This window comes from Cryptotermes secundus, unplaced genomic scaffold, assembly GCF_002891405.2.
Source record: "Cryptotermes secundus unplaced genomic scaffold, Csec_1.0 scaffold710, whole genome shotgun sequence".
Lineage (NCBI taxonomy): Eukaryota > Metazoa > Arthropoda > Insecta > Blattodea > Kalotermitidae > Cryptotermes > Cryptotermes secundus.
The window spans coordinates 90,333-104,863 of record NW_019739969.1 but is presented as its reverse complement, the minus strand read 5'-3'; the positions used below and the strand labels follow the sequence as shown (position 1 = coordinate 104,863).

Below are 14,531 nucleotides of genomic sequence, written 5' to 3'. Positions count from 1 at the left end.
GAGTACGACTGGACAGAGGGGAGACAGGAAGTGTGCAGATTGGAAGAGGAGTTCGACAAGGATGCTGTTTATCACCAATTCTGTTCAACTTGTACAGCGAATGCCTTACCAAGGAAGCTCTGGATGAGCTCGGAGACTTCAAAGTAGGAGGGCAAATTATTCAAGCTGTGAAATATGCAGATGACCTTGTGTTAATGGCTAAGGAAGAAACTGTGCTACAGGGCATGATTGTTAGACTAATTGAAATTGGAAGGTGCTATGGCATGGAAATGAATGTGGGAAAAACAAAAGTAATGAAAATTTCGAGACAACCAACCAAAGTCACAATGAAGATAGACCAAAAACAACTGGAGAATGTGAACTGTTTTAAATATTTGGGTAGCTTGTTAACAGATGATGGAGAGTGAGACATGGTTGTATAAAGTAGCAATTTCCATCAATTTTCTATTCTTCAGTTTCAGAATTCACACATGAGAAAGATGAAAGATCATATCTCTGAGAAATATCTAAAATTATAATATTAGTACCATAGTTCCCTTGTATAAACTTAGTAATCTGTTAATGTTATATTTTAGCATCCTGTTGCACTGATTTATGTCCATGATTTATTGTAACCGTCTTACAGTGCATACATTTATTCACCTTACTCTTCTCTCTTGCACTACATGTTCCAGCACAAAAGTGCCATCTTCCGGTGCTTTTCGATGTACGTCAAACTACTTCATTTCATGCCCTGTTGTCTTTATACTAAAATATATATTCGTCATATATATTGATAAATTTGAAATATTAAAAATTTACCAATATATATGACGAATATATATTTTTAGTATAAAGACAATAGGGCATGCAATGAAGTAGTTTGACGTACATCGAAAAGCACCGGAAGATGGCACTTTTGTGCTGGAACATGTAGTGCAAGAGAGAAGAGTAAGGTGAATAAATGTATGCACTGTAAGACGGTTAGTAATCTAGGTTAAATCTATTCCCTTATTATTCTTATATACATTGTTGGTACCAGCATTAAGAACAACAATATCATGTGAATGTAAATTTTGTAGATCCTCAGCAGAAGAGTTCACAATCTTTTCAGCACCAGCTCCTGGTCTAATCACACCAAAAACTTTAAATTGTGGACTTAATTCACTTCTAAGTTTAACAACACTTCCCCTGAGATGACTGTCTCCCAGCATGAGCACTTTATGCTGCACTATGCATGTAGACTTGGTACTTTATGTACTTGTAGAAGTCTTTATGATGATGCTCCTTCAATGGTTCTGTTGAAGCATGTCACCTTTATCCATTATTGTTGATCCATTGATTAAGGTTGGTATTTTGAAACACCGTTATCCATCTATATCTTAACTCACATGAGCTAGTCCCAGGATACACTGTGCTTCCAGCTTGTCATTCGAGTTGCAAACCGTTTTGTTACTAACCCTACTTTGCTTTACTTCGTCATAGTAAATATTCCCTTTTTTTTAATCTAACATCTTTAATCACACGTAATATCTCTTCATTTACAAAGTTACTTTCTCTTATATCTTCCATAGGCTGCCCGTTGTTTAAATATTCATTCCCCTTCACAGCCATATTTTCTGCATCAACCATAACCTCAGATTTTCTGTCACCTACTCCCAGTTCATTATATAGTAATTTGTTTATTAATTGCAACGATCTTATCTCTGCAAGAGCTTCTTGATGATTCACTTCACTATCAACGCACTTAGAACATTGGGAGATCTTATAAACATCTGAATCACACTTATTTATCGCATCTTGAGAACATCGCGCTAGAACAATATCCTCCATTTGTTTGACCTCTTTATGAAGTAACTCCATTATTTTTTTGGCAGATTTTAATTCCATTTGAGTCATTTTTAGTTCTAACTCAAGTTCAGAACATCCAATACATGTTACACGTACACTTGATCCATTACTATTCTCTGCCAGAATTGTAGAGCTCCTCATTTCATGTGTCCGACCATCCACCATATGAGTGTCAACAGCTGCTGTGGTTCCCTTAATCTCAAATTTCCCATAAGGCCTTGGTCTTGTCAGCAATAATTTTGCCAGTTGTGCTTATCGGGAACATAACCATCATGATCTGTGAATGATTGCTGTATTTTTTTTACAAAACTGTTGATATCTTCTTTCAGAGAAAGAGACAAGACCACATATGACCAACATTAACACTTCAGCCAGAAACTTACCCTTTCCAAGAGATACCTGTCATGTGGCTCCTAGAGTTATACCATTCATTGACCAAAGTCTGGACAGACTAGAACTTCTGTGACACTCCTGTTGTAAAACTGCAGTCAGACTTGAATGCAGTATGGAAAAACTCAGAGGGATAAAGACTACCGTAGCAAAAGTAGTCATCCACTTAGTCTGAAAGGAAGAAATGGTAATCATGCCCCTCCAAGTAGGGCATACACACGTGACCAATGGGGAACTTTTGACATATTCCTCACCATCACCATGTCAGTATTGTGGAACCTACCTGGCAGTACAATACATTTTGGTATCCTCTTGTGCATGTACACCATACTGACAACACTTTTTCATCCCCTGTGTAATATCTACCATTTTAGATAATGATAGTGCTATTTTACTAAGAGTCTTAAAATTTCTGCATGTCACCAGCAATGAGTTGTCTGTAGAAAGTTCTTATGCACTCTACCTGATCAGATTATACTTCAACTTTACCAGAAATAATGAAGACACCCAAACATAAGCATCCATGAAGTAGACAGGCACAAATAATCATGCTCTTGAAGTACCTGTGAACCCACTGCTGTGATCAGCACTACCACCAACACTGCTGTCACTGCAACTGATGATGATGCCATCACTGCTGCTGCTGCTATACCACCACTGCCATTACTACCACTATCACTACCACTGCTACTACTGTTGCTACTACTATTATTACTGCTGCTACTGCTACTACAGAATTGATCGTCTGTTGAACATTGATCCATTTTCTTCTTATGCATGAGAACATTTTACTGCGTAACATGAAATGTTAATCGAAACTGAAAGCTTTAAAATGTATTTCAGTTTATAACTTACACAATAACAGCTTAGTGGTACATTATGAAAGATACTTCTGTATGAGTGGTCACACAAGATGAATTATATTGTGTTCTTCTGGGTTATGACAACAGATGTTTACTGAAGTCTTGAAGGAGGCTGCTGTTCCCATGATAGAGCTCCTTACAAAAGTTGATAATATACCTATGAGCCTACATGTTATCATAACCCAGAAAACAACAATATAAATTCTTGCTACCATAAAGAACAGATGTTTGTTATGAGGACAGAAATTGTGTCATTGTTTAATTTTTATTATACACTTCACTGACTTCATATCATTTTAAGCATTCTGCAAATTAAAATTAAATTGTTTACAGTTTTTGTTCTGTACATAGTTCTAATAGTCATTTAAAGTTTCTGCAGGTTTACTTTTTGGAACATACCTCTGTCCAAGTTCCAGTCTTTTATTACATTTGTAAAAATGTAAATGATTTAAAGACAGTATAAAAGGTCAATTAATTCTGTCCAGTGTGACTGATGAAGTTTTTTTCTCCTTTTTAGTATTTCATACTTAACATGTTTCGGTCTTATAGACCATATTCAGAAGGATATCAGTACAATTAGAAACCACTACTACAATAAAAAAAGTAAAAAGTAAAAGCTATCCCTCTACCAGGCCGTGAAGGCCCATGGGGTTGTGAGACGTTGATGGTCCCCCATTATCTAGACATTCGGCTCAAAGATGGCGGTAAAGTTGTCAGACTTATGTGCCAGCCGCATTTTACTCCCCAGGAAAATTAATTAATTCCTGGTACTCATTTCCGTTAGAGGCTGAGTCGACCCCAGGACCATAGTGCGGCTGGAAGAATTATGTAAATTAAAAAAATCCAATGACCTCATCAGGACTTGAACCTGCAACCTTCCGGCTTGTAGCATAGCCCCTCAACCAACTACACTACCACATGCCCTCCTTTCTGAATATTAATATATGCATACAATGTTATCATAATACAATGAGTATGAAATGTAATGTTTTTTAACAACTACAGCAGCTTGTACTAATACACAGGCCAGTCAAAAGGTTCCTGGAATCCCCCTGCAGACAGAGAATGAGTGATAAAATAGCGCACACACTGTTGTGGTGGGAAGCTCAGCATGTCTGCTTGCAGGCGCAACAGGTCTGGACAGGTTTCAGTGTGCAGTGTTGTTACTGTTCGTTTGAATTAAACATGAGTGTTGGTCATTTGGCGCAGTGTCACAGTTCAAACAGCGTGCAAACATCAAGTTCATGTGCAAATTGGGAAAATCTGCTTCAGAGACACTATTGGCCCTGCGGAAAGTTTATGGTGATGTTGCACTAAAGAAACCCGCAGTTTACAACTGGTTTTCCTGGTTTAAGAATGGGCAGGAGATGTTAGAGGATGACGAGCGCAGCGGGAGACTTTCGACATCCTGAACCGAAGAATTTATTGGAAAAGTACCACAACTGATTTGATATGATCAAAGAATGAACATCGTGGAGTTGAAGGAAGAAGTTGGTACTGTTACTGGCCATTTCTACGTCCAAGTTCTGCAAAGGTTGCGCGATGTGTTTCGGAGGAAGCGACATGACAGGTGGCAGGGAAAGTAGTTTCTGTGTCACGATAACGCACCGAGCCACACATCGCTTGTGCAGCAATTCCTCGCCGAGAAAAATATTCCTGTCATTACTCAACCACCGTACTCTCTGGATCTCGCTCCGAGTGACTTTTGGCTGTCCCCTACTCTGAAAATGGGCCTCAAGAGGACGTTTCACAATCATGGAGGACATCAAATCGAATGTGGTGGCTGAGCTCCAGAAAATTCCAAAGGAAGCCTTCAACTGTTGCTTCCAACAATGGCAGGATCGATGGAGCAAGTGTGTGTGTGCGCAAGGGTCCAACTTTGAACGTGATAGGCAAGTGTCACCATATGTCCTACCATTAGAGTGCTATACCACTAATTTGGGAACTTTTTTACTGCCCCTTGTATATTAAACTATTTATAAATTACATTTAGTATGTTTAAGAAGGTTTTGTTAAACTTGTAAACCAAATTGGTTCATGTCCTTTCAAGGCGCATTTCGAACATTAACAGGACGACACTAAAGCATCCTACTCTCCAAACAAGCACCTCAAGGCAGTAGATGCTTGGTTTCCTTCAAAAGAGAAGAAATAAAAAGGACACGAACCAATTGGTATAGAATTTTAACAAAATCATCTTAAACATACTAATTATAATTTATAAATATTTTAACGTATTAGTACAAGCCGCTGTAGTTGTTAAAATCATTGTACGTGTATTATGATAAAATTGTATGTATATATTAATATTCAGAAAACGGATTGTAATAAGAGTTTCTAATTATATTGATATCCCTCTGAAGATGGTCTATAAGACTGAAACATGTTAAGGATAAAACATTAAAAAGGAGAAAAAACTTCGCCAGTCACACTGGACAGAATAAATTAACCTTTCATAATATTGTTAGTATGATGGACCAGGATGAAACAAATCAGATTGACAGTTCGCTGTTAGCGTTTTGGCAACCACATATGTCATGTAGCTGTTTTTTTCTTTTACGTATCCAGTTTTCCCAACCATGGAACTTGGTTATATATACATCCAAGTTTTAATTCATGTTGGACAGTATGTACAGGGCTTGGATAAAAAGTAGTGGCAGCACTGCTGTAACATGAAAGATGTGTGTCAGGCGTCACTAGTGCCATCTCTAGCTGATAGCAGAAGTTCAGTTGAAGTAGTGCAGTGAGTGGCTCTGGTTGTGTTTCATTGAGTTGCATTGTGCATCGTCTTGAAGTGCAGGAGCCCAGTTCAAGCGCCCTAAGAAGATGTTTACAAAACAAGAACAATGCTCCTGGATAAGAATTGAAGTTGCACCAGGTTGTAGTGCACAAAACTGTTATCAGAGACTGCGAGAAGCATGTGGTGATGCTGCTTTGCCATATTGCACAGTGGCACAATGGGTGAAATTGTTCTGTGAAGGGAGGGATGCCATTCAGGAGGACCCCATGTTGACAACCACACAATTCAGCGTCTTGCTTCTTTGCTGGATGCCGATTGTCTTTGGACTGCGTGGGAGTTAGCTGCTGAGGTAAGCGTATATCACAAAACCGTGCTCCACATTCTGCGTGATATTCTTGGATACTGCAAAATTGCAGCGCGTTGAGTACCCCATAGAATGTCTGAGGTACAACAATGGCAACGTTATGCAATTGCACAGAACTTGTTGGAACGGTACCAGAAGGAAGGTGATGACTTCCTTGGAAGGATCGTCACTTTGGATGAAACTTGGGCTCGCTCATACGAATCGCACTTGAAGCAGCAATCAAATGAATGGAAGCATCCTGGCTCTCCTTGCCCAAAGAAAGTGCGCCCTACACAGAGTAATGTGAAGGCAATGTTCATTGTGGCATATGACACTGATGGAGTGATACTGCACCACACTGTACCTCAATGATAGACAGTAAACACTGCCTACTACTGGAATTTCCCGTGTAATCATCTTCGTTCAGCACTCAGGAGAAAGCAACGACACTTGTTGGCAACAAACCCCATCATCCTTCATGACAATGCAAGGGCTCATACTGCTGACACTGTCAAGGATCTCCTTTGCCACTGGCAGTGGGAAGATGAAGGTGATGCATTTTTGAAGTCTATAGTGACCACCGATGAAACGTGGGTGCACTACTTCATTCCTGAGTCTCAGCAGTCATCACGCGAGTGGCGGCATACCAGTTCTCCCAAACACAAAGAGAGCATGGAGGAGCCGTTCAGCAGGAAAAGTGATGGCAACGTTCTTCTGGGACTGGCAGGGGGTTATCCATGTGGACTTTGTGACAGATGCCAGAACAGTCAATGCAGCTAATTACTGAGACCTTCCGGCAACAGACATGAAGGAAAAGATCCGATCCAAGCAGAAGACAGGTGGAAAGTGGGTAGACATCCTTCAAGACAATGCATGCCCCCATACGGCCAAAACAACAATGGAAACCCTTTGGAAATTGAAATGGAACCTTCTGACACATCCGCCGTACAGTCCCGATTTGGCCCCAAGTGATTTCTACCTGTTCAGAAGGCTCAAATCAGACTTGCAAGGCATGTGGTTTGTGGACAACGACGCCGTAATCCAGACTGTTCGGGAGTGGATACGCTGCCAACCACAAGTCTATTTTTTTTTGGGCATCAGGATGCTTCCAGAAAGTTGTAAAGAATGTGTTGACTCTGGAGGGAAGTACTTTGAAGACTGACATGTGTAAGGAAGTGCTTGGCAATTATGTTTTTTTTTTTTTTTTAAATCAGTCCCGGTCATATTTGAACCACCTTGTATATTACTCCTATATTATGTGCAGTGGAGAAGAGGCGGTTTTGTTAGGCTGCAGCTTCCTTAACCCCCAGTGTCCTGAAGGTCCCGGTCATAACAGCTGTGTTTTCTATCCACTGTGATTTGTGACAGAGGGCTATACTTACATTGGAGAAACAGGTACTCTTTAGAAGGAAACACAAATACAGTCCGATTCAAGGTCTGGTTAAAAGAAATCAAAATTAGCTCAACATGAATACAAAGAAGACAAGGAATCAGCAGCCCATCTGATCAGTCTACCAGGCGTGGCTGTTGCTCGCATTTGGACTATGATCATTTAAGAGGAAATCAGGAAATTGAAACTCCCACAAGTTTTAAGATCCTATGGAAATATTCTGCGTTTATGTTGGTGTTATCCAGGTGTCTCATTTGTATAATATTGTTATGTGTTATTGACTGTATACAGGGATTGTGTCAATAATTTGATTAATTGAAAACTTAGAATTTGCTTTACAAATAAATATAATGCTGTCACTAATCTACATGCTTGACAAATCACTACAGCTCTCACTAAGTGTTCTCAGTATGTTGTGTCTTCACATGTGTGTTGCTTGGCAGTGACTTCCAACATTGCAAATTCCCTCTACTGGTTCCATGCTCAACGGATCCTGTCCTCTTCTGGCTGATGACTCTCTGAAACTCAGCTCACCGCATTGCTCCCTCAAGGCTACTGTTTCTTCTTTCCTTGGGAGAGGGCCGGTTCATCCACAGTGCCCTGTCACTCATTTTCCACAGTGTGATTGAGGACCTGACTGCTAATTTTACAACTTCCAGCTGTAGTAGTTACTATAGAATTCTGACGATGGTGTATAACACACTGATATATTGGGTTTTTGGACTATATCCATCATCCTGGTTTTTAAGATAACTAATAAAAACATGACGTTTCGGAAACTGGATCTGTTTCCGTCCTCATGTGAAAGAAAACACCTATTCTGTTGGGTCCGTTAGAAAGAGCTAGCTTCAATCACTGGCTAGCTCTTTCTAATGGACCCAACAGAATATGTGTTTTCCTTCACCTGAGGATGGAAACAGATCCAGTTTCCGAAACGTCGTGTTTTTATTAGTTATCTTAAAAACCAGGACGATGGATAAAGTCCAAAAACCCAATATATCAGTGTTCCTGCTGTAGGGTCTGCCCGAGGGCCTCATTGAGTGTCCTTTTGCCACCCAGACATATCTGCTGTTTCTCGCCTAGATCTCTTATGCTGTTACTGTGTTCCATAATCATTCCCTTATTAATGTGATTCTCGTGTCATGCAAGAAAGGCACAGTGGGTCATCTGTCCAATGGCAGTGGCAGTCCTGCAGGAGTCCATTATCAACTTGACTCTGTGATTTCAGTTTAACACAGTACCCTACAATAACTCCTTGGTCCTTAGTTGCTCCAGTAGTCTCCTTGTACATTGCTACTTTAGGGTCTCCATGTAGAACATTGACAGCCTGGTCCTGAAAGGCGGTAAGAAGGTGTATCCATGGCTTCTGCACATGGAGTCCCTTCAGAATGCTCCACTATGGCTTCAGTCCTTTCTTGATTGGCTTCTGACTTTTGGTATACCTCCATTATGACCATCATTTCATTGTGGGTGGCTTTTGTCTCCTCTTGATTGTCCTTCTTGTGCTTACTATGGTTCTGTCCAATCTTAATGGGCTTTCATGTCTTTTTGTTACAGCATTTGTTCCATTTTTGTAGTATGGCAACATAACTATGCAATGCAGTCTTCAATGCAGTAATTCAAACAATCCAGTCGAATCACACTTCTGACACCAGTTGTCAGATGACTAGACATGGGGTTTGGTTCAGTAATTAATTTAATGACAAGTTAGAACTCACAGATTCAAATAATTATAACACCGTAGCTAATCTACATGCCTAACAAATCACTACAGCACACTCTAAATGTTATCAGTTTACTATGTCTTCACATGCCAGTTGCTTGGTAGCTGCTTCCAACAATGTGGATAGCCCTTTACTGCTTCTGTGCCCAGTGGTTCCTGTCATGTTCTGACTGGCTACTCTCTCTCAGCTGCAATTTACAGCCTCCTAGCCATGACTGTCCACTCACTGGCTCTCAGTCACTATCACTGCTTGTTCAAGGAAGTCACTCGCTGTCTGGCCTCTGTAAGGTCAGCATGGACCTTACAGAGAACACCATTTCTAACAGTGTCTTAATTGTGGTGGCCATTGCCTAGCAGTGGGCTGGGTATTGTTATGCGTTCACCCATCCATTGCCACGCAAGAGACCATGTAATCGTGCAACAATATTGTCATGTGATTCAGTGAATATAGATGGGGTTTGGATTGGTAATTTGATTTATTTAACACTTACAGATTGTAACTGCAATTACTTATAGGGCTGTCGGTAATTCACACGCACTGCATTTCACTACAGCATGTAATAAGTCTTCTTAGTCTGCTGTGTCTTCACCAGTGGACGTTCCCCTGCTCCTGGGCTCATGTTTTCGCAGGCTGGTGGCCATCTCACATCAATCTCCTACTCTTCTAACTGCCATCTCGAGACTCCCCTCATATAGCCTTGGCACGGACTGCGCATGAACACTGCTTCCAGCAGTTGCTTTATTAGTTGATTGAAGGGTTATGCTACAAGCTGGAAGGTCACGGGTTCAAGTTCTGATGAGGTCATTGGATTTTTTTCAGTTGACCTAATCCTTCCAGCCACACTAGGCCCTGGTGTTTACTTAGCCTCTAACAGAAATGAGTACCGTGAATTAATTAAATAATTTTCCTAGGGAGTAAAGTGCGGCCGGCGCGTAAAGGCTCCCACACACAGATGCGATACAATTCAGGACAAAAACAGCTGTTTACCAAGTGGGCCGCCCACACAGATGCAACACTCGGGAATCTTTGACACCTGATAACCAGCTGGCCATCACTCACACTCAATCAGTATCTTTACGTACGTGAAACAACATGGGTAGCCAAATGGAACAAATACTAGATTTTGTCAAAGAAAATGCTTTATTGTACGATACTCGTCATCTGATGTACAAGGATTCGCGTGCTAAGGATAGAAAGTGGAAGGAATTGGCTGTTACAATGAACAGAGACAGCAAGTAGAAAAATTTGTATATATTTATATAGGGTTAAGTATACAGTAACTGTGGACATTCTTAATGTAGGCTATGCACCAGTTCCGTTCACTAACACGAATTCCAGGGGCAGTCATCTAGTTGAAGTATGCAACAGACTGCTCTCTAATAACGTAGCTAACGTTTGCCGCCCTTGGGAGATGTAAAGGCTGGATAGGGAACATTTCTCCTTCTAATGGCTCCACTCGTAGCAGTTCTTCCCTGTACTTTTCATCACAGTTTTTGAGACGTAGAAAATTATGAAGCAAACACGCTGCTGATACAATGTGTTTTATATTTCCTTCTTTCAGTTCTATGGGTCTCAAAAATCCTCCACTTCATGGCAAGAATAGGCCTCCGCCAATTGGTATACTGTTTAGTGATATCTTGCCTGATGGCTCTCAGGATTTCATCAAACCTGTCAGTATTCATCCTGAAACATATTAGAACCGTTTTTTGTCCTTCAGGGGTTGGGGTATCAATGTATAAAACTCCTCCAGTTCCTCTCTTAACAAGTTTATATCATGAACCCAAGTGATTTGTCTCTTTTGCCTAAAGTAGGAACACACATAGCAACCACTTATACGTACTTAATTAGAGACTCATTATGGAATTGTAAATATTTGTGTATATATGTGTGTGTGTGTGTGTGTGACATACTGAAAATGTGGAAGAAAAGATCTACGCAGATTTTGTATTCAGTAAAATACCTGGATTCACCTTCGTCTTCATCAAGAGAGGCAGCTAGAAGCAAAACTTCTTCCTCCAAAGACGGATCCATGACTATTTACCGCTGCGATACAGCGCGGTCTACTGAGTGTGCATGGTAAACCAAAATACCGAGGTGATATACCGACTGCGATAATATTGCGTTCCTCGGAGTCCTGCGCCAGTGTGTGGACCTCATACCGCAATGTAATTAGATATCATCCCGTACCGTACCGAGCTGAGTATTGCGTCTGTGTGTGGGAGCCTTAAGGCTGACAACCTTACCGCCATCTTTGAGCTGATTGTCTAGGTAGTGTGGGACCCTCAACGTCTCACAACCCTATGGGCCTTCATGGCCTGATACCGGGATAGCTTTACTTTTTTTTTTTTTACTTTACAGAGACATTACGTATCAGTGTTTGTTTCTCTGGCTCCACAGTTCTTCCTTTGAGCCAATGTGCCACAGTATTATCAGAATTGGTTTGTTTGCAGCTAGGTCTTCATTGGTTTGTAGGAAATTTTATGCATGAATTTTAATCCTCTACTTGTTCAGCTTATATTTATTTGTATTATTTTTGTATTTTTTTTGTATGTCTTTATATGTCTTATATGTATTATGTAAGATTTGAAAGGCCAGTACACTGTGTGTTATCATTGATTTTGTAGCACCTATAGTTGTCCTTTTTAGAATTAATTCAGTGGTTTCAGCTTCTGTTTCAGTTGGACTTCGGTTTTATGGACTTTGACTGTTGCATTATGCACAGCCACAGGTGGGAGGGTCTCATTCATTGGCTGTATATGTCTTTAAATTTATCTTACCTCCCACAGGTTGTTTCTCTTGTTTGGTTTATATAACCTGCTCTTTGTTGCTTCTGGTGTTCGGAGATAGGTACTAGCAGTATTGATTTGGCCCCACTGAGTAGGCGTTTTACTTGAGGAAGGAGACAGTTCATCCAGAAATGTCCATTTTAAATGAAAATAGGACCGTGGATGTCTGGAAAGTTAATTATTGTATTAATATAACATCATGACTGAACTTTAGATGTAATTGCTGTACTTGTTTATATGTTTGCATTGTAACGAATAACTCTTATGTTAAGCCAAATTCTTTTACAGTTTGTAGATGGAAACTATGAACAGGATCTACATCAGGCCATTCTTCTATCTAAGCTGGATTATGAAGAGAAGAAGGATCTGTATGAACAGTTAAGAAAGGATGCTGAAGAAGAGAAAAAGAATGCCAGCAAGAAAAACAAGAAGTCCAACAAAGCCCAGCCCATGTCTCTAGAACAGTTCAATAGTCTCCATTTAGATTCTGTTTGTGAAAGTGGAATGGGTGAGTCCATGATGAACAGCAAAGTGAATGAACAAGATAAGGAGTTCTTTGACAGAATTGAGGATGACACAAAGAAGGCTCTGGATAGAGAACAAACGTTAGAACTTAGGAAAGCTCGAGAGGTAGGTTTAACTTTATTTCACAGTTACAAATGTCAGTAGTACTGCAATACAGTAGTATTTCTACAATACCACAGGTAATAGATATATTTCTATATCTTGTCTTATATTTTTACATTTATCAATGTTATATTTTAGCGTCCTGCTACACTCATTCATGTCCATGGTTTATGCTGACCGTCTTACAGTGTATACACTTTTACACCTTATTCTTCACTTCCACACTACATGTTTCGGCACTAATGTGCCATCCTCAGGTGTCTTTATGCACGTTAAACTATTGTACTGCATGCCATAATGTCTTCATTCTAAAATGACTAAAATCTGTACAGAGCAGTACAACGCATGCAGTAACAGGAGCAAAACACAACACAGATATATGTAGGAAGAATGCTCACATAAAAGAGGATTGGCATAATTCGCATGTTTGAGTGCGACGTAGGAAGAATCCTGAAAAGTTTTATTATTTAGAATTCATCGTCCTATATGACGAATACAGATTTTCGTCATTTTAGAATGAAGACATTATGGCATGCAGTACAATAGTTTAATGTGCATAAAGACACCTGAAGATGGCACATTAATGCCGAAACATGTAGTGTGGAAGTGAAGAATAAGGTGAAAAAGTGTATACACTGTAAGACGGTCAGAATAAACCATGGACATTTTTACATTTAATTTTTCTGTTGTAATTTATTAATGCTATTATAGTCAAATCAAGGGGAATGCGATAGGCTGGGCATGTATTACTTGTATGAAATAAGAAATTCGTACAAAATTGTAGTTGGAAATTCAAAAAGATTTCACTTGGAAAACTTAGGTGTTAATAGTTAATAGAATGTACACAAGAACAGGTGTGAACCAGTTAAAGAAAGTTTTGTTTGTGTGTGTGTGTGTATGCGCGCGCGTGACCCTCACTCATCTGTTGTGCTTCCCCTTTGATTAACCCTTTATTCACCTACACTTTGGATGAAATGTACGACCCTATTTATGGGGACATCATAATGGTCACTTGGTTCCATGAAGTACTGGCCCAGGCGACAAAATCTTAAATAGTTATGGCCTCACAATCACATAGGATATGTATGGCTGATTCAGTCTTTTCTAGGCACCTGAAACAAGTGGGATCATATGCCTGTCCCAGTTTGAAAAAGTGTCTTTGAAGGTGATAGTGTCCTGTAAATAGTCCTGTCACCCATCTTAATTGGTCTCTGTTTAGCTTCAACAGAGGTGTTGGAGCTGTTCTCATTACTCCTGTTATTCCCAAGCAGGCCATCCTTTGCAGTTTGCTAAGTTCTGCTTGACTTGCCTTGAGTTTAACTCTAGGATATCATATAGTGGCAGCATAGGTAACCATAGGTCTTACCACTGCAGTGTATATCCAATATATATAGCCTTTGGTTTCAGTCCCCAAGTTCTCACAAATGTGCCTCTGCATATCCAGAAGGCTTTATAGGCCTTGTTGAAAACCTTATCCACCTGCATTTTCCATGTCAGTTCCTTGTTTAATGATATTCCAAGGTACTTGACATCACTGCATACCTCGATTCTTCTACTGAAGAGGGTTGGCTTCTTGATCCCCTTTATGTTCCTTTTTCTAGTAAAGGGTACAACTACAGTCTTATTTAAGTTGATAGACACATTTTTTCTTTCACACCACTGTTGAACTGTGCACAGGGCTGTTTGTTAAGACCTCTGACAAGTCTGAGGGAATTTCCCATTGATTAGAATTGCTATATCATCAGCATATCCTACCATGTAATACCCACTGTTGTTGAGCTCCCAAAGAAGATCGTACATGACCAGGCTCCATGGCATAGGCGAAAGCACACCTTCCTGCT

The 14,531-nt window shown here is 40.1% G+C and overlaps 1 protein-coding gene across 4 annotated transcripts in view; it reads left to right on the top strand.

Annotated features, from left to right (window-relative positions):
* LOC111872214 (G kinase-anchoring protein 1) overlaps positions 1-14,531 on the top strand; it is an 86,310-nt gene that overhangs the window by 24,695 nt on the left and 47,084 nt on the right. For all 4 annotated transcript variants that reach the window (XR_002844185.1, XM_023865874.2, XM_023865875.2 and 1 more), the window contains exon 3: positions 12,352-12,693. Coding sequence is in view for 3 of the 4 variants with exons in the window: in XM_023865874.2 (XP_023721642.1) it covers positions 12,352-12,693 (342 nt within the window). In the remaining variant the exon portion in view is untranslated. The remainder of the gene's footprint in view (positions 1-12,351; positions 12,694-14,531) is intronic.